Source organism: Apus apus, chromosome 12, assembly GCF_020740795.1.
Source record: "Apus apus isolate bApuApu2 chromosome 12, bApuApu2.pri.cur, whole genome shotgun sequence".
Lineage (NCBI taxonomy): Eukaryota > Metazoa > Chordata > Aves > Apodiformes > Apodidae > Apus > Apus apus.
The window spans coordinates 8,915,112-8,939,336 of NC_067293.1; the positions used below are offsets into that span (position 1 = coordinate 8,915,112).

The following is a 24,225-nucleotide window of genomic DNA, read 5'->3' on the forward strand; positions in this document are numbered from 1 at the left end:
TTGTGTATTACTCTGGTTCCCTTGTAGAAGCAGAGCTACGGAACAGCCCCATCCTAGTGCCATCTGATAGAAAACCTAAACCCCTGTGGCCACGTGGAAAGGCCACTGCACGTCCCACCAGCCTCAGGCTGTGGCAGTTTGTGAAGCAGCAGCTGGGGAAGGTGTGTGTGCCCACCAGCCCTGCTCCTGCCCGAGCTGCAGCAGCCTGGGCTCAGCACAGGGTTTGCCTGCTGGTTTACACAACTTTCTGTGTCGTCTTGTACCATTTATGTCCCTGCTTGGTGGAAATATGGAAATCTCAGAAACTGCTTCCTTCAGCCAGGTCACAGTGGGATAAGGCAATGGCAGATTAGTGCAGGGACAGTCTGTGGCTACGGAGAGAGATCTGCAGAAAGATCTGGGTAACTGTAAGGCCTGCCTTGCACCTGACCTCAGCATTGATGCACTCTACAGCTGAGGTCTTCCAGGATCTCTTTAAATGGGCTTGCCCAGTTCTGCTGCAGTGGTGCTGCACACTGGGCTTTTTACCAGAGAAGAATGGCAAAAAATTGAGATGGTAGAGAGCAGATCTGGTGGGATGTGCATCCCTCTGATGGTGTAAGTGCTTTTGGTTCTCAAATCAACCTGCTTAGTGAGCATGTTTCTACGTGCCTCAGTTTCCCCATCTGCACAGGGCAGGTAGTAATACTGAGGGTTATTTGAGATCTGTGAATAAGGAGATGTGAGCCTGTTAGGGAGGAACAGATTTCTAAAGAGTGCCCTTGTCCAAGCATATTTGAATGTTTTTTTACTATTGTATTTCTAAATAGATTTTAAAGATTGAGTGGTGGGTGCATATGAGTATCTGATCAGCTCTTCCAACCTGGTAAGAGTCGAGTGAGTCAAAAATTCCCTTTAACTTGTTTCTGGTATGCTAAAAACACCTTCGTATTGTCATGTACTCCTACGACCCGTACATCACTTACTAACCTTTCATCAACCCAGCCTCTCCTTTGTGTGATCACATCCACGCGCGAGAAGCCCCCCAGGGTCACGCCAACATGTGCCCCAGGCAGGGCTGGTACCGGAGCGGTCAGTGCGGGGGTCCGGGCCGCGGTTCGGGGAGCCTGGGCCTGCCTGCCTGGGGAGCCAACGCCCTCCCGGCCCAAACCCGCGCCGTGCTCTGCCCGGCACCCCTGCGGGTTCCCGGGATGGCAGCGGCGGCGCCGGGGCACGCGGGCACGGAACGCCCCGTTACGGCCGCGGGGGCCGGGCCCGGCGGGGCCGGGAGGGGTGACCCGGGGCCACCGGCCACGCGCCCCGCCGGGCCCGCCCCCCGCGCCGCAGCCAATGGGCGGGCGGGACCCGCGCCCCCGCCCACGTGCCCGCAACCGCCGCTATATAAGGCGGCCATTTCAGCCACCCGCCCCCCGCAGCTGCTGCCGCCTCGCCCGCCGCCTCCCGCCATGACCGATGCGGCCGTGTCCTTTCTCAAGGATTTCCTTGCCGGCGGAGTGGCAGCCGCCATCTCCAAGACCGCCGTCGCCCCCATCGAGAGGGTGAAGCTGCTGCTGCAGGTGAGCGGCGGGGCCGGGGTCGCCGCAGGGAGAGGGGGGCGGCGGCCGCGGGGCAGCAGCGCTGATTTGCGAGGTCTCGCCCCCCGCAGGTGCAGCACGCCAGCAAGCAGATCTCCGCCGACAAGCACTACAAGGGCATCATCGACTGCGTGGTGCGCATCCCGCGGGAGCAGGGCGTCCTGTCCTTCTGGCGCGGCAACCTGGCCAATGTGATCCGGTACTTCCCCACCCAGGCCCTCAACTTCGCCTTCAAGGATAAGTACAAGCAGGTCTTCCTGGGCGGCGTGGACAAGCGAACCCAGTTCTGGCGGTACTTCGCTGGTAACCTGGCGTCCGGGGGTGCCGCTGGCGCTACCTCCCTCTGCTTCGTCTACCCCCTTGACTTTGCCCGAACCCGCCTGGCAGCGGACGTGGGTAAAGCTGGGGCTGACCGGGAGTTCCGCGGGCTCGGTGACTGCCTGGTCAAAATCTTCCGATCGGATGGGCTCAAGGGCCTGTACCAGGGCTTCAATGTCTCTGTCCAGGGCATCATCATCTACAGAGCTGCCTACTTCGGCATCTATGACACCGCAAAGGGTAGGTTGACCAAAGTGGCGCTAAAAGCGAGGTGCTGGGCTGCAGCAGGCCTGTGGGGCGTTTTGGCAGATGCTGGGGGCTCACCTGCCGTGCTCATCAAAAACCTCTCTCCTGCAGGAATGCTTCCAGACCCAAAGAACACCCACATCATTGTCAGCTGGATGATTGCTCAGACCGTCACTGCTGTTGCTGGTTTGGTCTCCTACCCTTTTGACACGGTTCGTCGTCGCATGATGATGCAGTCTGGCCGTAAAGGAGGTAAGGTTCTACCTCCTGGTGTAGGAAGTGTCAGGCATCCCTCAGTCAACAGTTGATGATGGAGTTGAGGTGAAGGCTGAGTGGCTTGCCTTTCACCAAGCCATGTAGATATCCTCACCTCTTATCAGATGTGTGAGAGGGGCTGTAGAAGCAGGAGGCATGGGCAGGTCAGTCTCTGCAGCATGCCTGTAACATGGCGTGCTCCAGTCAGGTATCTGTCAGTAGGCAGGAATGGCAGAACTTGCCCAAGGATGTTGCAAACTTGTGTCTTTGGGCAAAGAAGAGACATCTTTGGTAGCAGGCGCATCCTGACTGACTGTGCAATAGCTTTTTGGTCTGAAAGTGTTTGTGTCAAAGGAACCAGTAGCTGCCTTCTCTTCTGCTCAGACCGGTCCATCCAGTGTCTCCAAGGGGCAGTGCAGCAGCAGCAGGCTATGTCCTGGGCTGCCTCGTCCTCTGATGTGCTAATACTGGAGAAAGTCAAGATTTGGGATACGCTTGAGGTTATGAAGCTGACAGATACGTCAGGCCATTTCTGACCTGGATGTTGGAGGTTGTGGGCATCCAATTCCTAATGCTGTCTGTCTCCCACAGATGACATAATGTACACCGGCACTATTGACTGCTGGCGGAAGATTGCCCGGGATGAGGGCTCCAAGGCGTTTTTCAAAGGTGCATGGTCGAATGTACTCCGAGGAATGGGTGGTGCTTTTGTCTTAGTCCTGTATGATGAAATCAAGAAGTACACATAAGTTGTTTTCTGTTGTGAACTGGCATGTTGTTATATGTAGTCTCTGACCGTTAATGGACTTGTTTGAAAACTGTCTAGTTACTAAACAGTGGCAGCTGATGTTTATACAGGTTGGTGTGGGGCAGGGTTGAATGCCTGCCCCGTCTTTATCAAACTATTCCCCCTGATGGGACCACCATGGTTTCTACTTGAGTCACTCCAGCTTAAAGAGTACAAAGAAATAAAAATTTGAAACCAACTTTCCTCATCTCATGTTTGTTCTTGCAGCAGCTGCAGCATGAGGGGAGTGGGGGTCTCTGCATTGACTGTAGAGGAGGAAGATGAACCACCTCCATCCTGCACACCTTGCTGCCTGCTAACTACCTGTGGCATCCGGCAGGTAAACACAGTGCAGGCTGCCGAGGAAGATGTGTAGTGTTTCCTCCCTCGTGGAGGCCAATGGTTTGGGCTGCAATGGGAACTGGCAGCTGGAAGGACTCAAGCAGCTGGTCTCCCCTGAGACCCTGTTAACCAGAGATGATGCACTGGCTGAGTGCCAACAGTCCTGCTTCTGGCCTGTCTGATACCCAGAACGCATGACACTTTGCTTCTGCAAAGCACAGCCTTCCCTGCAGCACTGAACGCCTGGGAGGCTGGAGAAATGTTCAAGAGTTGTTTGCTGTTGTCTGGGGGAGCAGAGCTGGCATCACAGACTCTGGCTTAGAACTCAGGCATGTTAAAACCCAGCCAGAGAACCTAAGTGCAGGTAATTGCTGTTTTTCTGTAGAGCTTCTGGCTAGGCTTGCCCTTGCAGGAGTTATGTGTGGTGAGGATGTAGTAGCTGAGCAGAGACAGTTCCTGTGCCAGGGTGGTGCTTGCCTGCCAGACAGGGAGCCACATCCCCAGGCTTATCCCTTGGAAGTTAAGCTTGTCCTAGCCCCAAGTTCTGGGGGAAGGGGGAAATTCCTTTATGCTGCTGGCACAGTTTGGGAAGAACACTGCAAGACTGGGCAATATGTGTGGCTTGGCCTTTACCCAGACACCTACCTGGGTCTGTGAGCCACCCCAGTGAAGCTACCTGGGGAGCTGGGGTGGTGAGTGGATGTTCTCCTGGTCCTTTGCCTTCCAGATCAGCATGTTTTTCCTCACTGCCTCCATGCCTTTGGTCCTTTCTGGCTGCTCCAAGTGGTTGATCTGAATCACTGAAACCAATCTCAATCACTGTCCAAGGCAGATAAACAAGTCCTTGTGTTGCAGAGGGCAGTTGTTGGTTTTATTGCTGAGATCTAAGCTGGCCAGCCAGGCACGAGAGCGCAACACCATCCTGCCGTGGCTGGTGTTAGCATGCTTGGGGCCCTGTGAATGGGCATGTGTGTTCATGATGGGAGATGGTCTCATGCCATGCTGTTGAGCCAAGAGCCCCTGCTGGTGCTTTTCAACTGCCCCTGGGCTCCTGTGGTGTGAAATTCCCCGCTCCCGGCTGTGGAAACAAAAATGGGCTGAAGGTTTTCCTGTGGGATGCAGAGCAGTGCCACAAGTGGTGGGCAGCATGCTGGCAGGAGCAGGCAGGGGTCTGTGCCACGGGGCAGCCTTACTGGTGAGCCCACTCCTGCTGTACAAGTGCCAGCTATTTAATTAAGGGCTCTTACTGCCTCCTGCTGCTAAGCTCTCCTGGATTTCAAGGGCAGTACTGAAATGCTCGTTGCTGAGCATGGGGAATCCTTTCCTTCACAGAGAAAGCATGGCCAGGCTGTTGGCACAGTGAGGTACATTCATCATTTCTTCCTCCACGTGGTGGTGGGTGACCATGGTGCTGTGCCAGGCTGCAAAGGAGCTGAGCTGGGGGACCCATAAGTCCTTACACCTACAGTGTTTTGCACTGGGTTTAGGGTGCAGGCCTGGCACCAAATGAAATGGGTTGTAGCTACCCACAATCGTTACTGCCTTTGGGACTTGGGAAACAAGGATGTGTTTCACAGGGTTTTTTTAGCTCTGGTGCACGGGACCCATGGGGCAGAGCCTACAGTTCCTTTTTCCTGAGCGGCACTGCTGGGGAGCACAGGCTGGCAGCCCCCTCTGGCCTGGGGCTCCCTGGGGGTTTATCCTGTCCCTTCGGCAGCTCCTCTGGGGGTGGTTTTATCTGGGTAATCAGGTTGGGGGGGTTCAGCTGCTGCTTTTGCCTGCCACAGGAGCACATTACAGAGGGATTAAGGGCTTTGTTTTTGTGAGGAAACTGAGGCAGAGGAAAGGGACCAGGACAAGGCAAGCGAGCTGAGTGCGGTTCCTCCAGCACAAGCGTTTTGTCCACCAGGCCTGGCTGCCCCAAGGACAGCAGGGACAGGGGTTGATTTTCCTCTTAAAGATGATTCTCTTGTGGGGAGTCTTGAACATCTTGTTCCGGTGCATCAGCCCGTTTGCTGGCAGGCTGGGGTGGGCCTGTGACGCTGCTTTCATCTTGGCCCCTCGCCCGGCGGCCGCAAATCTCAGGCTTAGGAGCTGTTGACGCAGCTCGGCTGCGCATGGGATCATGTGAAACCCTTCGTCAGTGGCTGAGGCAGGTGGTGAGCGGTGCTGGGGGTTTGGAATGGCTCCGTGTGTGCTGGGGCTGGGCTGGCCGTGGTGCTGGGGCTGCGGGATGGGGCTGCCCTCCCTCCCCACAGCCCTGCGGGGCTGGCCCGGAGCCCGTGGGGACCACCCTTGGCTGGGAGGTTTGGGTGCTGGGCAAGGCCAGACAGGGGCAACCGCCGTCTTACCAGGGCTGCAGGAGGCTCTAATGGCAGCAGAGATGGAAGCAGAGCTGTGGGGCTGGCCCCGGGTGGCGGGAGGAGGGTGTGATGGCTGCACTTCCTTGCTCTCTCTGCTGAAGATGGGTGCAGGGCCAGGCAGCAATTTGGGGGGTCTTCATCTACCTGGTGCAGGCAGGGAGCAGAGGCTTGGAGTGTGTTTTGGCAGGCGGGCGGGCAGCTCCAGGCTTGCTCTGCCTGTGTGAGGCCCCATTTCTACCTTGCATCCCCCTTAACAGCTTTGCCTTTGAAGTGCCAATGGAGCCTGACCTCCAAGTGCCCAGTGCTTGGCACAGCTGGATGCAGGGGCTGAGGATGGATGCATTGGGTGGAGGAGGAGCAGCAGAAACTGGTTGTGTTGCATGGAATAAACCTGCTCCTGAGGAAAGACAGGCTTGTTTGAAAGCTTTCTCCAGTTCATGTTGCCTGAATCTTGCTGAGCCTTGCAATGGAGAGTGTCCCACCTCAAGGACCTGAATCATGAAAGACCAACACAGCGCCAGCTCATCCCTCCTGCTGTCCCCTTCAGCAGCTGTTGGGCCAACCTAGGCTGTGTCTCTGTGCTCTGGATGGAGCCAGGAGTCCCCCTGCTCCCGTGTTCTTGTCATTGTGGGCCAGGCATGGCCCCAGTGTCCTCTATGTACCGCTTGCACTGCTCCTGCAGTGGGTACCATGGGTGATACAGTGCTTTGGGTCACACTGGGTAAAATCAGTTGTTTCCAGCAAGGCAAGTGTGTTGAAACCACCTGCAGGACTGATCCTCCCTTTCCCGGCCGTGTGAGGTGCCTCTGTTGACTGCCCAAAGCAGACGGGCTAAAAACCCAGCATGCTGTGGCCAGCTAGGTTCGTAAGATCTCCCAGCAGAGATCTGCCATTAACACTCATGGGGTTGGATTCACCATTATTGCTTCTCTTCAGTGTTCATGAACTGCGTGGGTTATTTCTTACAGGTTATGAGGAAAAAAGCAGTATTGCTACACAAGGAGCTTTCTGACATGCTAATTCAGACTAGGTCCTTGTGAAGGCGCTTGGAAACTGGACTGGGCTAATCCAGGAAACACACTAAGGTAAGTCTGGCCATGTATGGCATTATTTTTGGAACAGATCCACTCATCCACTTCTATTTCATATGCTAGACCTTTGCAGTACTTCTGCATCAGGACAAGTTCTCATGCAAAATATAATGCTCAGTTAAACAAACAAATCTATCACCTATGTTTACAGATTTATAAAAACTTTTGTTACCTTTTATGGTAACACAAAATCTGACTTTTCTTTGGTCCAAACACTGCTGCAGATTACCTGTTTGCTACCAGAGTGTGGGAAACTCTGCAGAATGGTGGTATCTATTATGAGGACATTTAATTAATACTTGAACTAGATGCCCCTGCTTCCTGTTCCTAGTCAGCTAACATCTTTTAGATCTATAAATTAATAACCCAACTTGATTTAAATTGTTGTAAACTAGATCTAGTTAGGCTAAAACCCACATACTTAGTAATGTATTGGATCAGATTATCCGTGTTGGAGTTGTTTCAGCCATTGACTGCATAATTAAGTGTATTTATTAGCAGTATCTCTGGGACTGCTAGAGTGACAAACCACATACTTCCCAAATTGGTCCATGAGAGAGTCCTGAGCCAAACAAGGCAGATCTCTAATGACAGGAATGAAAAGACACGTGACAGCATGGGCTGGTACTCTAAAAGTTGCAACAGAGTGCTTGTGCTGTGCTGTGCTGTACTGTGCTGTGAACACTGCCTCAAGGCTGGAGGTGTGCAGCTGAGGAAGTCCATGGCAGTTGGTAACTGCTACTTTGGACAAGTTGTGCTGAGCTGTGCACTCACCACATTTTCTTGGTGCCTCACCAAACTGCAAAGATGGTCTCAGCCCCACCTGGCAGTCCCTTCACAGCCCCACGTCAGCTGAAGCCCTGCATTTTGTCACTCCTGACCTTAACCCTCACTGTAAACTGCACTATCCCTGCATCAGCTTTTGTTCTGGGTGTCACTTGAAGCAGGACTGTACTTTGTCCTTTATGAGAACAGGAGACGAAGAAGTCTGCATCCCAACAGACCTCACATGGTGCAAAGCCTGTTTTCAAAAGTCAGTATTTAACTCCTGCTTGGAAGAAACTTCCTGATTTTTAGAGAGACCCACCTGTGGTTACTGGGGGCTTGGGTCACTCCCAAAGGAAGCCTGAGGCTCTCACCAGGTTGGACTGTGCAGCCACACCTGGAAAAGGTGTGCCCTTCCCAAGCATTACACACCACCTTATAACTGCTTAACTGAAAAGCCTCTGGACACAGGCTTCTGGAAATAGGCTCCTGATGAGCAGGTGATCAGCTGTGAACAAGATCAGTGCTGCTCGAGTTAACCTGAACCTGAGTTAACCGGGGGTTTACTCTGCCTGGCATTAAATTGGCTCATGACTGATGCATCCCAGCCTGCCAGGTCTGGGGCAGAGGTCATTTCCTCCCTTACACTTTATTTTCCCAAAGAAAGGAAGAATACATCCTTAGGCTGAGCAGGTCTGAGTTTTCCCAGTCAATGTTATAAAGCCAGATGGAAAATCTTTATTGAGTATAGGAAGTCTTCCATAATTGTGGGAGATGCAGCACCTTGTTCATGCTCACATTATTTTATGTACTTGGTAGAGTAAGAACACCCTAGGAAAAGTATTTTGGCTCAAATCTGTAACATGGTATTTACTCCCAACTAGAGCAACGACATGAGCTGTAGAGCATTGTTATTACAGCACACAAGAGACATAAAATATTATTTACTTTAGACAACAATTCTTAAAAGTTGTCTTTATCTAAGTCCTTAGTGGTCAGTACATTAAAAACAATTTTTCCTTCACATCTTTCAAGTCCAAATACTGATGCTGTTCTGCAGAGCAGGTTAGTTCAGACGTGCAGCTATATTCTACTTTAAATGGTCACCAATCACAGCAGTAGCTTCCAACTATGTATTTGTACTCATTACTGGTGTAATTCAGTCAGTTTGTGTTTTCAGTAGTTTAAAACCAGGTTGGATTTCATGTTTAGGTATCAGGAAATATCTTTTGGGACAGTGTAGTTAGTTGTGTACAACTGTGGTCTTCCAGTATTCAGTAGGAGCTGAGACTTAAAGCTGCAGCCAAGCCTGTGGTGGCTGCCCTTGACAGCCTGTCTGCTGGTCAGGGTGAGCACCAGCACAATCCCTGAGCCTTCTATTTGAGTTGCTCCAGACTGTTGGAATGGCATGTCTTCCAAACTGCTACAAGTTGTGGACACATTTAAAATAACAAAATTAAGAACAGGCACAAAGCTGACTATTGTAATGATTTCTTTGTTGTACAGTTGACCTTTTGTTCCAATACATTTAGGGAAATCTTACACATTTGAAAACCACAAAAATAAAAAGACAGGTATCTAAAGGTGCACTGATCTCAGCAAGGCACTCAGTGAAGATTTTCCCAAAAGTAAATATTCTGGCTGGAACAGCTTGCTCATAACACTGGGTCTGTAGAGAACTGCAGAACAACAAGGTCTCCAGTGCCACTGGAATTATTAAAATTGTTACCACAGTATCATTTATGACAGAGCTGTACTCATCCTCCAAGCTGGTTGCAGCACATTGCCCATGAACACTGTCTGTTACTTCTGCTTTGTTGACAGATTTGTGATAGCTCCTGGTAGCTTTCTCTGCAAATACCCAGCAGATGTGCAGCATTTTATTTGAACTGGTTATCAATCAGGGTTCCTTTCATCTTAGCTTTCTTGGCTTCCAACTCAGCCTGATTGAGGAAATTAAGACAGAATTAAATAGTGTCTGGATAAGTTTCCCTTCAATGAGGTTTGGTCTTCTGGTCTGACCACTGCAGGCTTTTCAGTAGTAAGAGTAGTTGAAGTATTTTGCTGACTCCCTCCTCCCCCGAGGTACAAAATGAGGACCACCATAAAAAGCCCACAAGGGCCTTAGCTTGCCCTGATGCCTCACTGCAAAGACCTGCTCTGCCAAGCAGGCTTGAGAGCACTTGAGGTGCTCTGGTTGGTAAAGCCATGCCCTGGTTTCCCCTTCCCTCGTTCCTTGTCCAATAGGTCATGGGAAGTCTCCCTCCAAAGCTCTGCTGGCTGCTCTTCAGTTAGCTCTATAGGTAATTGCACACAATTTTAAGTTCAGGAGAACTAGAAGAACTTCTCTGTATAACCAGTAAAGAAAAAGCCATCCTCACAGAGCTACAAGTTACCTATGACTATACCAGGACCTCTCTGTATTTGTAGTTCAATCTGCAAGATAGCTTTTGTGTACCCAGCCAACAGATCCCAGGGCTTTGCCTTCGGCCCCAAAGACACCACTCACCAACTCCTGCAGCCTTCTTTTGCTCATGCCTTTGCGTTCCAGCTGCTTCTCAATCACTTTTGCATTCTGGGCATAGGAGTCTGCAATCTCCCTCTGAAACACATACAGTGCCACTTCGCAACAGCAAACACCGAAGTAACAACAACCCATTCCCACAGTGAGACAGTCATTGGCTCTGAGCAGCCTCTGAGGCAGCTGCCCAGGCAGGCACAACTCACCGCTTCAATCTCCTCCTCCTCTTCATCGATGGTGGAGACGGTGACAGAACTGAACTTGCCCATGTCTTTGGTGCGTTTGGTCATCATCACCTGGACGAGTCACAGAGCATTCTGTTAGACCCTGGAACAGCTGTGCCACTGGGCATGACTTCCCCCTCCAAAGCTTTTAAGGCTTCTCGTGCAAGTCATTAAGATTACCAGAACTCTGTGGGTGGCAAAGGAGACTTATCCCCATTGATTTCTGGATTTAGAGCTGTCGTTATCAGAAGCAAACTCACTGATACATCATAAATAGATGAGCCAGATTTTGAAAATCACCGTGCAGACTGCCAACCTGACCTACTTACAAAGGGGAATGTTCTGGTAACAGCCTGAAGAGCAGGCATAGCCTGAACTTCCAAGTTTATTTTGCTTTCCTTTCATGCTAGGACTCCAAACTACAGTGACCTCTGTAAAGGAGAACTTAAAGCAAACAGGGAGAAGACACCATGCTGAGTTACTGTTTAGAAGTCCTCTTCTTTCTTGTTTCTCTCCTCTGCGCCCACCTCACCACACCTTTTTGAAAAGCAAAGACAGCCTTTTTGCTTCTCTAAAGCTGATTACCTTTTTGGGAGGTTCTTGTTTCTGGGTATATATGTTTGTTTTCCCAAAACCCTGGCCAAATTTAACCACAGCACCGTCAACAATGAAGGTCACGGGTGCATTTTTCTGTTGGTGTTGGTAAAAGAGCAACAGGCCACACCTGGAAACAAAAACACACGCACAGCTGTGAAGAAACCCAGATTCTGGATCCCTACAGCTATCTCACCAACAGATTCTGAAAGTCACGGAAGACCTGCTGCTGTCACTCACTTGCCACACTTCTTCCTGAACTGCCGCTCGATGCCTTCTGGCCTGGGGAGAGAGGGAGAGCTTCAGAGGGCTGGGCAGCCAGCGGAGCGCGCTGCCGGGACCCCAGCCGGCTGGGGACCCCAGCCAGGCCGGAGCAGCCGCTGCCCCGGGCGGCGGAGGGGCCCTCGCAGGGCCGAGGCCACGTCCCGGCCGCCTCCCACCTGCGCAGGAAGACGCACTCCTCCTCCTCCGCGTTGCAGAACTTGTGGGCGTGCTTGGCGGCGTCCATCACCCGGGCGCGGTCCCGCGGCCGCATCGGCAGCTTCTCCAGCTGGCAGTCTGGGGAGGGCGGCAGGAGCCTCAGGCCCCGGGGCCCCAGCGCCTGCAACCCGGCCCGGCCCGGCCCCGCGGCCTGGGCCCGGCCCGCACCGCCCCCGGCCCCTGCTCACCCAGCACCAGCACCATCTGCCCGCACAGGCAGTAGTAGACGTGAAGCGGCTTCTCCCCATCGTCGTACTCCTCCCGGTCACGGGTGTCGGAGCAGACGACGGAGCGAGACACCACCTTGGGCATGGCGGCCGCGGCCCGGCCCCCGGCCCCGCTCCGCCCGGCCCCGGCAGGGCCCCGGCTGCTCTCCGGGGCTGTGCGGGCCCCTTCCCGAGACGCGGCGGCTTGTCCCGAAAGGGGAGGCGCGGATGCCGGGGAGGCTTAAAGACCCCCCGCTTCCAGCGCGGCAGGATCGCGCTTTAAATGCAAATTCCGGCGGCCGAGCGTGTCCTGACGTCATTTCTGTGGGCTCAGCGGCGGGGCCGGGCGCTCCCAACCGGCGGCGGCTCCGTCCCCGCCTCCCTCACCCGCTGGGAACCCGCGGTCTCTGGCAGATACGGTTTTCTGGCGCGCTTACAGGCGTTGGGGAGAGCCTCTTCCTGACAAGCACCGAGGGGGCTCATCCGTTTCTTGCTGGGTAAGAGCAGGAAAGGCCAAGAACGAGAGGCCTGCAGTGCAGGCGTGAACGTAGCATTTTTATTATTGTCTTTCAGTTTCTGCGGAGGCAGTGGGTCTTCCTCCCGGGTCTGTTTCTGGAGCCTCCTCCCCTGTGTGACTTAGGGTCACTGATGAGGTTAAGCTGGAGAAATGGGCCGTGTCCAGCCTGCTCTAGGCAGCAGCAGAAATTCTTTACTCCCAAAGGGAACTGAAAAAAAGGTAGAAGAGATATTATTTTCCCTTGGAAGAAGCCCTGTGTGGAAGCAGAAAGTGCAGCGCAGCAGGTTGCGCCGCTTTGGGCTGGAGTCGAGAATTTTCTTCACAGTAGCGGGCAGGGCAGTGGCTTGGGCTGGTGCTGGACAGGACGCTGGCCGCGCAGGGATGGTTTCCGCGCTGCCGAGCAGCGCTCACCGCGGGGGCTGGGGACGCAGCCGGGACAGCTGGCCCCGGCTGACCAGAGGACACTCCCTGCCGCGTGGCATCCTGCTCAGCCATACCACGCTGGGGCGGGCAGCGGGGCGGCATTTGTCTTCCCAGGTCACCGCTGTCTGTGGCGGAGCCCTGCTTTCCTGGGAACGGCCGATGGAAGCAGCGACGGAACTCCCTGTTTCGCTTTGCCCTGGCTGCGCAGCTTTTGCTTCACCCATTAAACTGTCCTCACCTCAGCCCGCGAGTCCCTCACTTCCTCCTCCTTCCCCACCCCACGGCGAGCCCTGAGCAAGGGGCTCCGCGGGGCTCACACCGGAACCGCCCCCCCCGCCCCGCCCCGCGCCCCGCGCAGCCGCCCCGCCTGCCCCGCCCACCAGTGACGTCACCGGCCGCCCCCCCGCCCCTTGGTCCGGCCCCGCCTCCCGCGCCGGGCGGGGCGCTCGGCGGCATCCGGCTCCTCCCCCCCTCCCCGCGGCGTTGGTACGTCCCGGAGCGCCCGGCAGCCGCTCGGGATCGGCGCAGCCCGGGCTCCCCCCGCGCCCGCCGCAGTGGTAGAGGCCGCGGTCGCTCCTGTTCGCCGGCGCCGCCGTTGCCTCAGTTGGAGCCGCCGCCGTCTCTGCGCGCTCCGTGCTCCCTCGGACAGTGTATGAGTGATCTATAACCCTGAGCCCGCCATGTCCACTCCGGCCCGTAGGCGCCTCATGCGGGACTTCAAGAGGTACCGAGGCCGCTGGCTGAGGGAGAGGGGGAGAGCGGGCGGGGGGGGGGACGACGGGCCCGGCTCTCCCGGGGGAGGAGGGGGCAGCGCAACATGGCGGCGGGGTAGGGCGCGCTCCGCTGGTTGCGTAGGGCCCGGCCTCGCTGGCTGCCGGCGGGGTGCGCCGCTGGCGCAGGGCGTGCGGCTGCCTGCCTGGGTTACGCCAAGTGCGCAGGGGCGGCCGCCGGGGCCTGCGCCTCAGCGCTGTGTGTCCCGCAGGCTGCAGGAGGATCCCCCGGCCGGGGTGAGCGGGGCCCCCTCGGAGAACAACATCATGGTGTGGAACGCCGTCATCTTCGGGTGAGTGGGGCGGGGGCGGGCCGGGGGCGGCGGGCCGCGGGGGGCAGCTCCCGCGGAGCCTCCGCGGGGGCAGGGATGGGGCTGCCCGCGGGGTAACGCTGTGTTCTGCTTCTTCCCTCCTCTAGGCCCGAGGGGACCCCTTTCGAGGACGGTAAGTGCGGCTACGTGCGGGCCTGGTGCTTGGCTTCTTTAGGGTCATGTGCAGCTTGACGGGGCCTTAGTGTGGCACTGCCGTGGGCTTTGCAACAGGTGTGGGCCTGGGGGTGAGGAAGGGGCATGAGTGTATGTTCACCTGGCCCTGTGCTGCCCCCAGCACTTCTGAACATATTTTAAATTTAGTTTTATCCTGCCCTAAGAAAACGTGGTTTATTTAGGTTGCTGTGTTGATTCACGGAAATGTAGAAATTAGCTTGTAATCACCCAATCTGACTGTCCCAAGCCTAATTTAATACACCGTTTTCAGGATCTCTAAGTGTTTTGGTTGAACCCAGGGTCACATTTTTAGGGACACTTGTGCTTGGAGAACTATAAAAAAACCCCTGGTATAGAACCGTTGTAATGTGTTTTGAGTTCTGTTTTCTATGATGCTGGAAGTGTTTTGAGATTAAGTCCCAAGGTGAGTCAGCTGAAGTAGGAAATAGGCTGAATGTTTGAGGAAGTTCACGACAGATTTTTTGATTGTTGTTGTTTTTTTTTTTCTTGGCACCTGCTTCATTCTGCTACAATTGGTATCGTTCAGGGTTAACAATTAAAAGGACTTCTTAACTTTAAAAGCTGGCTAAGTAGGTCCTTGTAACGTACCTGTGTCCTGGTAGTTTCCGTCCAGCCTTACTGTCTTGCTGTATGAATACTTTGTGGAAACTTGTTAGACATGAAATACTAACTGAAATCAGTGATGCATTTATTATTTTATTATTTTTTTTAAGATACTTTCAGTGCAGGCTGTAATTAATCGTAGATCTCCATGACTCATGACAAAAGCATAGGAAAAATTCCTTAACTCTTATGTTGTTCTTGGCTAACTCCTCTGTCTCTGTTTATCCTTGGAGGTAGCACCTGTGGGCATGCCTGTAAATTGCAGATTTATTTTTTTTTTCTCTGAAGATTTTAAGTATTTCAGGCCTAAGAAAACTCTGAAGACTCCAGTTACTTTTTTAAATGTATTTGATTAGTTAAGAAGCTTGGTGTAGCAGCTGTGTCAGAAGTCTGATGTTTAAAACTTGAATATTCCATAACATCACATGATAGAACGGATGGGCTAAATGTATTCTATTAAATAAACCTAAAGGAAGGGCTTTCTTAAACTTCTTGAGGGTTGATAGAGCTGATTAGGTTCTTGGTGTGCTGCCACTAAGAGTGATTTGCTGGTTGGAGCAGAAATCTGTCTCCTTGCAGTGTTCTAAAATGTAGGTTGTTTACATGTTCAGGCTCTTCCAGCTCAGTATGGGGTTAACAGATACTGAAAGGTTTTTTTTTTCCCATATATTTCCATTTAGTTGTCGAAGACTGGAGACTGCTTTCAGGAGCCCTGACATACTGGTTTTGTCTGTGCTTTCCACTGTGGCAGCATTGTGTCTTTATCTCAGATACTTAGGACATGTTGCACTCACAGCAGTTTGAAGTTGAAACAGATGCTTGAGTCTGCTGCTGCTGTCCTGCCTTGGTTCATCTCCTAATATAATCTGGGTGTGTGATGGATTGCTCTTTTCTTAGCAAGTGTGTATTTTCACAGCATGTGCTCAGGAAAATAGTTATGTCTTGTGTTGCAGCATATGCTTATCTTCTTTTCTCTGGGATCTTACATTGTCCTAGAACAAAATGCTAAGTGGTGCCTAGAGATGGGGGTGTATTAGTGCCTGGGCTGTGCTTCTCCATTAAGTGAGAAGAGTAGCATGGTTCAGATGATGGTAGCACAGTTCAGATGCAGTTCAGCTTAGGTAAAATTAAGGAAATTTTTCTTTAACAATATTGAGCTGTTTGTAACTGTGCAGGCCTCATGAGCTGAAGGTACAGTGGAGCTCTGTAGTCCTTCTCATTAAGCCTTTGAAGGGCAGTGTTCTTCAGAAGTGGCTTTGTATTTCCTTTTCAGGCTCTGTCACTTCCTGGTGATACTGCAAGACTTCAGATACTTAATTCTGGTGAAAGTAGCCTGTGAATTTTTTGTTATTGTTGAACCAGACCTGTAATAATTTGAGCATCCTGAGTATTGTTCTTTATTCTCATTCTGGTGGGACCTTTCTTCAGTCTCAGCTTCTGAGGTTTCTTAGCTTTGTCTGAACTGCAAACCTTAAGTTCAAACACACTTGTTTACTTGCTGAGCAGCCCAGTGCAGCCAACAACCCTCCCTCCCCTCCACCCCCAGACACAACTCGGTGTGCAGGCTGGCTTGACCTAGGAGCAGCTACTAATTTAGATGAGCAGCGTAACTTCCATCTTCTGCTTTAAGAGGATTTGATTGCAGGTGTCTGCAGTGGGACCCTGGGGATATTTATCCTGCCCTTCACCATATTTCTGAGAGTCTAGATGTGTGTGGCATCTAAAGTGGTAGTGCTGTCACAGTGATGGAAACCCAGCCTCTCCCAGTCCTTCAGACCTGTTTCTCTGAAACTGGATGATGATACTGCGGTTAGTGCAGGAGTCCTGGCTTGGAGAGAGTTAAGTAACACAGCTCTTGTGGTATCCTGCTTTGCTGTCAGCAGGCAGGAGGCTGGGACAGAGAAAGCAAGGCATTTGCCTTCCATGTGCTTTTTTTCCTTGCTTATGGAATATGGATTCAGTATCCTCACGTGGGAGAGGAAAAGATCATCCCTGCTTTATGGGCAGTGGAATGGAAGGGGCTGCTCTTCCTCCCTGCAGCGAGAAGGGCCCAGCGGGGACATGGATGCTGCTCTGGTGGGGGTTACTTGGGCTGCCACACAGGTCACAGAGAAGTTAGCTGTGTGAGAGTCTCACATCCTGAGGTAGGAGAGACTGATGAATGAGGTAAATTAGGTACAAAAGAGAATGTTCTCCAAAGATCAAAAATGGTCCTGATATCAATAATGACAGTGAATATGATAATGTACAGTTTAAAATCTGCTGTCTAGGGGTGTGTTACAAGGATTACCAATTGAAAGCTTTAAAATTAGTGACACAAGAGTCTGGAAACTGAAGGCCTCATCCCCAGGAGCATGTCATGCTACCCATTTCACTTGTGTGGGCTTTCAGAGCAAGTGAACTTTAGACTTTGGTTCACCAGATCTTTGGGTTTGTCTTTTAATAAAGCACAATGAGGAAGTGTGGCTTTCAGGGAGCCATTGCCACTCTGGGTCTTGACTTCAACATATGAGTAGGTAGATACTCCAGGTGGAAGCTGTCTAAACCACTCATTCAGAATGGTGTTAGAAGTAACACTGTCCTGTCCCTGGTGGGACAGATGGCTTCCCTTTCAGTAGTTTTAAATGGATTCCAAGACCAAGCTACCCTTGTCACTGCTTTTTGGCTGCCTTATGTGTCCCCTGTGCTCCCACTTCAGTCAGTGTTCTAGAATAGCATTCATTTTCTCAAGTATGCTTGTTGAACTCTACTGTTTGATGGTTTGTCCCCAGTTTTCAGCCTACTGCTTGCTTAGTCACTCTTCCACAGAAGGAGGTTCCTGCTTTCCTATCTCATAAGGAGGCTGCTGAGAAACAGAACTGGGGCAGGGAGAGCTAAAATCTCTTCAGATTTAGAAGTTAATCCCTAGGCATTCAGTTCTAGAGGGCCAAGATTGCTTGGGATTGTCACCATGTAGGGAAGGAAAGGTAGCCCTGAGCTGATGTTTGCAGCTGGTAGAAGTTGTTAGGAACTTTCCAGTGCTGGCTTTCAAACTGGCCTCGGATCTGGCTCTGTGCCTCTGGATTAGCCAGAGTAAAGCTTGGAAGCCCCAGTGCAGACTTCCAGTAATTTGAACAATCTTAACGATACCATTCTTGTTCCTTTTGTTTTACAGTAAGATAGTGCTTTGGCTCTCTGTTTCTGTGTTATTAGGCTGCTAATGAAAAATAAGCATGCAAAACCTTATTTTGAGGACATTGAGGCCTCCCACTGCTGTGCAGAAAGCTCTGAAGCATCTGTACTCTGTCTTCTTATGCAAACTGGAACGTCAAAGCAATGACCTTCATTTTTTGCAACTCAATGTTATAATTTTTCTCCTTATAAAGAGTCTCTGGGAGATACTGCTGGGCCTTGCTGATCTAAAAAAAATAATGAAAAGGGTTGAAAAAATCTATTCACTGGCTACCAGTTCTTGGCATATGTTTGCCAGCCAAATGAAGCAATACATTAGTTATATTGCTGCTGGAAAGCTCCCTCACAGTAGGAAGCAAGAATGAGCTTTACATCTGAGCCCCTGAGTTTTAGTTTGGACACTGAGTTTTGGTGGGAGGTAAGCCTGTCACTGACAGGTAAGAATGCCTTTTCAAAAAAAGTAGTCTCTCTCCTGGCAGCTTGTTACATCTGTTACTGTCAGTTGCATTCCTTTCACAGGAGACCTGAATGTTTATATGGTGGTGCTTCAGATGTTTGTGTCTGGGTGTGTGCAGGAACTTCATGAGCTGCCTCCCAGATTCATTGGTCTGAGGTGATGGCTCACGTGTTGTGAAGTGGAATGTGTTGAGTTCCTTAGGTATTGATCTGAATCAGTAGCAGTGCTTAGTCCCCTGGACTCCATACTTCTGCAGCTTGGTTGACAGATGTCTCATGATTGTCACAGCCTGAGGAGAAGGGCTAAAGTAACTTGTGTTGGTGCAGCCTGTTAAAATGATTGGATTGGGACTTAACTGCAGCATTTTCTGTTTCTGCTTAATCACTCTCAAAGACAGACTAGTTAGTGTGAAGTAAATTACCAGATTTTTGTTTTAAAGTGTCTGATTTGGATGCTGCTTTCAATACTACTTTTCTGTAATAAGACCATAACCTTACAGTTGTTGGTAAAAATGCATTTTTTTGAAATTTAAACAGGAAATGAGTAAGAAGTTCCTTGTCATGGTAGCCTATTCCAGTCTCTAGGACTTATTAAATCATGGTCTGTTACACAGATGGTTATACACCCCCTTGTGTTGTTTTTACAGTGCACTGGGATTAGGCTTTGTGGAAGAAAACCTCAAGGGCAGGTGTCTTTCCTTACACAAACATTTTGACTGGGGTGGTGATTTTGGCAATAAGTCACAGGAGATACTCTGGTATCAGTACTGTCTAGGACTTCAGAGTTAATGATTAACTCAAAAGAGAGTAGCAGAATCATTGCAGGACTGAATAATCTATTCCATATTCAACACACATGTATGAGGACAGTAGCGTCAATTTGTGCTTTTGGAGGGATGCTACTTACTGATCCCTTGTGTAAATTAATTCAAATAAAGGTTACTTATCTCTCTTTCCACTCCAGGAACTTTCAAACTTACAATAGAATTCACAGAAGAATATCCAAACAAGCCACCTACTGTTAGATTTGTCTCTAAAATGTTTCATCCAAATGGTAAGTCCTTACACAATGGTGTGTTGGTTTTGGTTTTTTTTTAAGTTAAAGTTGTTTATAATGCTGCAGAAAAAGGTCTATTTATTTTCAAAGTTTCCACTATTTAAGAAGGTAGCAAAATCCAGTGTGGTTCTATGTAGTTTTGGTAAGGATGTACATGTGGGCAGTGTGAAACGAAAGGGGTGATAAAAGGAGCTTCTTACCTTTCAGGTGTTACAGCACAGTATTGAGGAGACCTTGTCTCACAACTGCCTTGTGTAACCTTACAGAATAATATTTTGTACCTAAATAGCAGTGTCCTGGACTTCTATTTACCTGTGGTGCACACACAGCATGCTGACACTGCTGCATGCAGTTGTCTTGTATCACTTTGTTCCCAAAAATGTCTGTAAGAATGATAGACCTTGAAATGTAGTTTCCTTCTATAGCCAGTGGTAGTAAGATGGTTTAATTGCCTTCCTTGGTAATTAAAGGTTGGAGATATATTTCTTGCTTTCAAACAAGTACTAGTGAAGAAATACTGGAAGCCTGCAGTGCAGCAAGTAAGCACGTGTGGGTAAAGTGCCCTGAGGGAGGGTTCTTCTAAAGGTGCTGTGGGAAAGGTGTCTAGACACTGGGGAAGCCTTATGTGTAGACAGCTTTTTGCTTGTGTTCTTTATTTGGTTCACTTCTGGATAGCTTCAGGTTTTTTTGCCTTAAAATCTAGTTATGGTTTTCCATAGCAGTGGTTATAGTGTCACAGAAGAGCCTGATGTGAAATAATAAGCAGGGGTTGAGCTTAAATATCTCAGGCAACTATCAGTGAGAAGCTTCACCTCTTCCTACCTTACAGGCTTGTTTGCTGGATTTAAGTCTGTCAGACACTGGTTTTGGGATCAGGGAATACTAGGAAAAAAATAAATAGCTCTATAACTTGTGTTTAAAGTCATTCTTCTTGAACCCTTTCTAGTCTATGCAGATGGTAGTATATGTCTGGATATTCTTCAGAATCGCTGGAGTCCTACCTATGATGTCTCCTCCATCTTAACATCCATACAGGTAAAAACAATTCTGCCTGCAAAGGCAGATTTAAATTAGAATGCTACAGCAAAACAGCTCAGGAAACGCTTTTAGTCCTCTCCTGAGAGCCAGGATAGCAGCCATACCTTATTCTTTGCTAAAGTGTGAGTACTTTTCAGCTGCAAATGGACGGGCCAGTGGCAGCAGGTGGCCACCCAAGGGACCATCCTGGGATTGCACTGTGGGCTGAGCAGCCACCTGGGCTGCAGGAGTCAGCCTGGGAGCAGCAGCTTCCAGTAACTCGGGGCTGCTGGAGTGCCATGTCCTTTACCTGTGTCTGGATGAACTGCTGCACTCCTCCCTAGGGATAGTTTAAGGAGTATGTTGGAAAATTCTGCCTGCTTTCAAGTGCCTAAGAATGTTTTTCTCTTTGCACAGTCCCTATTGGATGAGCCAAATCCCAACAGCCCAGCAAACAGCCAGGCAGCTCAGCTATACCAAGAGAATAAGCGGGAATATGAAAAACGGGTTTCTGCAATAGTAGAACAGAGCTGGCGTGACTGTTGACCCAGGATGATGCAAATGAACACTCTGTTGATGAGGAAAATAAACAAAGTGTCTGAGTCATCTTTTTCCTCCTAGCATTTACTTTGAAAGCAGAATAGCTGTTGTGCTGTTGCCACCCTCCCTTGCTGAAGCTTCTCCTTGGACATCAGAAAGCACCCACTTTGAAGTCAAATGTTCTGTACTTGGGTTACTTGCAAAAGAGTTACTGATGCTGAATTCATTTTCTGTGGTCCCTCTCCAGTCTTAGGGCAGTATTGTGCATTTCTGTAGTGTACACTAAGCTTTTAATTGTAATTGTGTTATACACAGTGATGCTTATGTGTAGCTTGATAAAAGGGATGTTTATATACATACACATTTTTTAACTGATATTAACTAAAGTGCTGATCTGTCCAGGCTGGTCATTTTGGTTTAGACCCCCACTGCGTTTGTAAGTACTGAGTGAAGAAATAACCTCATTTCCCTTTTGTATTGATTTATCATGGAAAAAAAAACAACTCTTAAATGGATTCAAATTAAAATATTTAGTAAGACCGTGGAATGCTAGATACTTCTGTACTGCCCCTGCAAGATGTATGTATAGATATACATAAATCACTAAGGTTGTGGTACTTTGATCTTGGTTTAGGGTGAGAAACAACCCCTCTTTTATTTTAAAGGACATGCCTCTGGAGACTGTGTCAATGAGTTTCTATAATCCTGTCACTGAGGCATTACTGGACAAAACCAGGTAGAGCTGTGGTACTCTGAGCAAAAGACCTTCCACATTAAGGAAGAATAAAACCTGAAGTGTTCCCGGGGTGGGATTACTGTCCTTCAGTGTCTTTCTCCCACCCCTTATCTTTAACCAAGAAAGATAAGTTCTTTGGGATCCAACTTTGCCTCATGGCAAGTAACAATACAGAATGGGGTAGGCACTTGAGTCTCTGAAGTTTCTGCTCTTTGTAGATTACTGTGTGGTTTGTGTGAGCTACTGCTGCATGCTTGAGTTTCCCTTCAGTTTTATGAAAGTATTTTTTTCAACTCTGAAAAAAAAGAAACATTTATAAGTCCAGACTCACTTTTTTTTGTAAGGCTAAGTTTGTACATTTGGATACAGTACCTTAAGCAGCAGTGTGGGATGAAACCTACAATTGTGTTGTCCACTGTTCCGGTGTCTTCTGTGTGCACATTGGTCTGTTAGTTGAGAAGTTTAACTTTGCACAAGTAACCCATGTAAGAAACTGTACATTTTTCAAAAGTTGTAAATAAAGTGTAACCTTAGTGCTTATTGTATAAATAGGCAACAGGTGTATAACTGTGGTTATTTGAACTGGGAGGGGAGGAGGCTGTTGTGGCCTCCAGCTCCAAGTAGACTTTACCAGCAGGACTCTGGAATCCTTCCTGCCCAGCTGGGCAGTTGTTGCACTGGGCTATACTGCAGAAGGAGGAGGGAGGCAGAGGAGGAAAGATAGGCCAGGGTCAACTGACTAGCAGAGAAACTGACATGGCTTAGCAAAAGCACTTGTAAGAAGCTCAGCAGCTTGTGGTGCCTGTGAGTGGACTGTTGACAATTTATAACTCATGATAGTTACATGTAATGTTAATTACTGCAACTTGCCTTTCTGCAAGCTGTTTTAAGCTTTCAGGATGGACCAAGTTACTCTGCTGTCACAGAAGCCCTTGTTTCAGTCCCTCGATTTTTGTATGTCTTGCTAGGCACTAAAGAAAAAAAAAAAAGGGATGGAGTGAACTCTCAAGGCAGCCAGGAACCAAGAGCAGCCCAGAGCTGCACAAAAAAAACCCCAACAAGCCAATCCCAAACCTCACCTTTGCACCCCTTAGGTAAGGCCTTCTTCCACTAACTGCACTTTAAACTATGCACTGGCTCTCCAGAAAGCTTTGGCTCCATAACCAGGGGAGCAGGAAGGGCTGGCAGTGCTTCAGACACCACCCAGTCAGTCACAGAATCAAGGAATTGTCATGGGTGGAAAAGACCACCAAGATCATCAAGTGCAACCATCAACCTCACAGCCACCACACCCACCAAGCAGCAAGGCAGGGGACAGCTCCTGCACAGACACAGCACGTGGCAAAGGTGGCCGAGAGTCACAGCTCTGAGCCTGGGCAGCGAAAGCAATGTCCTGCACAGCCTGGGGCCAGAAACCCACTCCTGGGGCAATGCCAGTACATCTAGCCAGCACCCCTATCCCAAAAGAGGCATTTCTCATCCCAAATGCTGCAGGGCTGCTCTCCCTGCCTCTCTTGGCATCCCCAGGCTCTGAAACCCTGCTGCATACCCATTAGGGAGGGGGGTGGGGGGGCTGCACTCCTGCTTGCAGGAATAGCTGCCTAGAAAGTACCAGGCTTCTTCCACTCCTACAGCACCATCTGCTAGAGCCCAGCATTCTTGAGCAGAATTTGGGAGGGAAGGACTAGTGCACACAAGGAAAAACAAAACAACAAAACCAAGAAACTCCAACACATTTCGCTCATTAATTGCCAGCTCATTTTCTACAAAGCCAGCAGCAGCATGTTTCCCTGTGAGAAATTCCATGTGCTGCAGCCCTCCAGGCTAGGAGGGAATGCTCACTCCCATCTTCCTGAGCCCATCTTACCTGCCAGGATGGCTGCTTCTTTGTCACACTGTGGGGATGAAAATGTCTCCAACTGCACATCACCAGCACATCCTGCTCCATCAGGTGCTGTCAGTCATCCTCCCCTCAGCGCTAGGAGTATTTAAAAACAGGCAGTGGGAAGAACGCTAGAGGATGATAAAAGACTGAGGAGCAAATATAAGCAGCAGAAAAACACAAACACGAGCCAACAGGAGCCCAGAGAAATACTTCCTTGGCCTGGCTTGGCACTAAAGCATCATCAGCCGGCCCTGCCACTGACAGGAAACACCCCAGAGCTCCTGGCTCTTCCCAGGTCAATCCCTACCCTGTTTTCCAAGCAGGAAGGCTCACAAGGCACAGCTGGCAGAAGGGCACAGGCAGAGTCTGCTGTCCCAGGAGGCGGGCAGCACTCGGGCAGCGGCGCCTGCCGGGCCTGGAGGGACTCACAGCTCTGGAGCATCTGGGAGCAGTTCCTGGTGACTCACCCTGGACGCAGCAGGCACAGGTACAGTAACAGAGCAGAGACATCATGAGGCACAGATTTGAGTCTGCTCAGGATTAAAGAGCTTAAATTCCAAGCAGAAAAATAAGTTATATAACAGTCCCCACAGGCTACAGGAGCATCTTTGAGCGTGGGCTCGGCCTTTACCTCCAGTTTTTTATATTTCGCACCTCCCTGTGGTCTTGGCACATCTCCAGCAGTGCTCTGAGGTAAAAATGCACCAGCAGGATCCTGGTCTGACAGCAACGCTTGAGGTGCATTCAGTAATTCTCAGAATGGGAGAATCAAGGTAGA

At 50.2% G+C, this 24,225-nt stretch overlaps 3 protein-coding genes across 3 annotated transcripts; 2 read left to right on the plus strand and 1 right to left on the minus strand.

The window, feature by feature from the left end:
- The first annotated feature begins 87 nt into the window (after positions 1-87).
- On the plus strand, positions 88-3,379 carry SLC25A5 (solute carrier family 25 member 5). Its single transcript, XM_051630056.1, has 4 exons — positions 88-1,556; positions 1,646-2,132; positions 2,250-2,390; positions 2,985-3,379. The coding sequence occupies exons 1-4, from the start codon at positions 1,041-1,043 to the stop codon at positions 3,140-3,142; spliced, it is 1,302 nt and encodes a 433-aa protein (XP_051486016.1). The 5' UTR covers positions 88-1,040; the 3' UTR covers positions 3,143-3,379.
- Positions 3,380-9,216: 5,837 nt separating this feature from the next.
- STEEP1 (STING1 ER exit protein 1) lies at positions 9,217-12,110 on the minus strand. Its single transcript, XM_051630480.1, has 7 exons — positions 11,749-12,110; positions 11,521-11,638; positions 11,321-11,362; positions 11,072-11,210; positions 10,469-10,558; positions 10,251-10,343; positions 9,217-9,684 (listed from the first exon to the last, which is right to left on the minus strand). The coding sequence occupies exons 1-7, from the start codon at positions 11,870-11,872 to the stop codon at positions 9,622-9,624; spliced, it is 669 nt and encodes a 222-aa protein (XP_051486440.1). The 5' UTR covers positions 11,873-12,110; the 3' UTR covers positions 9,217-9,621.
- Positions 12,111-13,167: 1,057 nt separating this feature from the next.
- Positions 13,168-22,118, plus strand: UBE2A (ubiquitin conjugating enzyme E2 A). Its single transcript, XM_051630728.1, has 6 exons — positions 13,168-13,430; positions 13,689-13,769; positions 13,895-13,920; positions 19,177-19,266; positions 20,216-20,304; positions 20,704-22,118. Exons 1-6 carry the CDS (start codon positions 13,387-13,389, stop codon positions 20,830-20,832), a joined length of 459 nt encoding a protein of 152 aa, XP_051486688.1. The 5' UTR covers positions 13,168-13,386; the 3' UTR covers positions 20,833-22,118.
- The last annotated feature ends 2,107 nt before the right edge of the window (positions 22,119-24,225 follow it).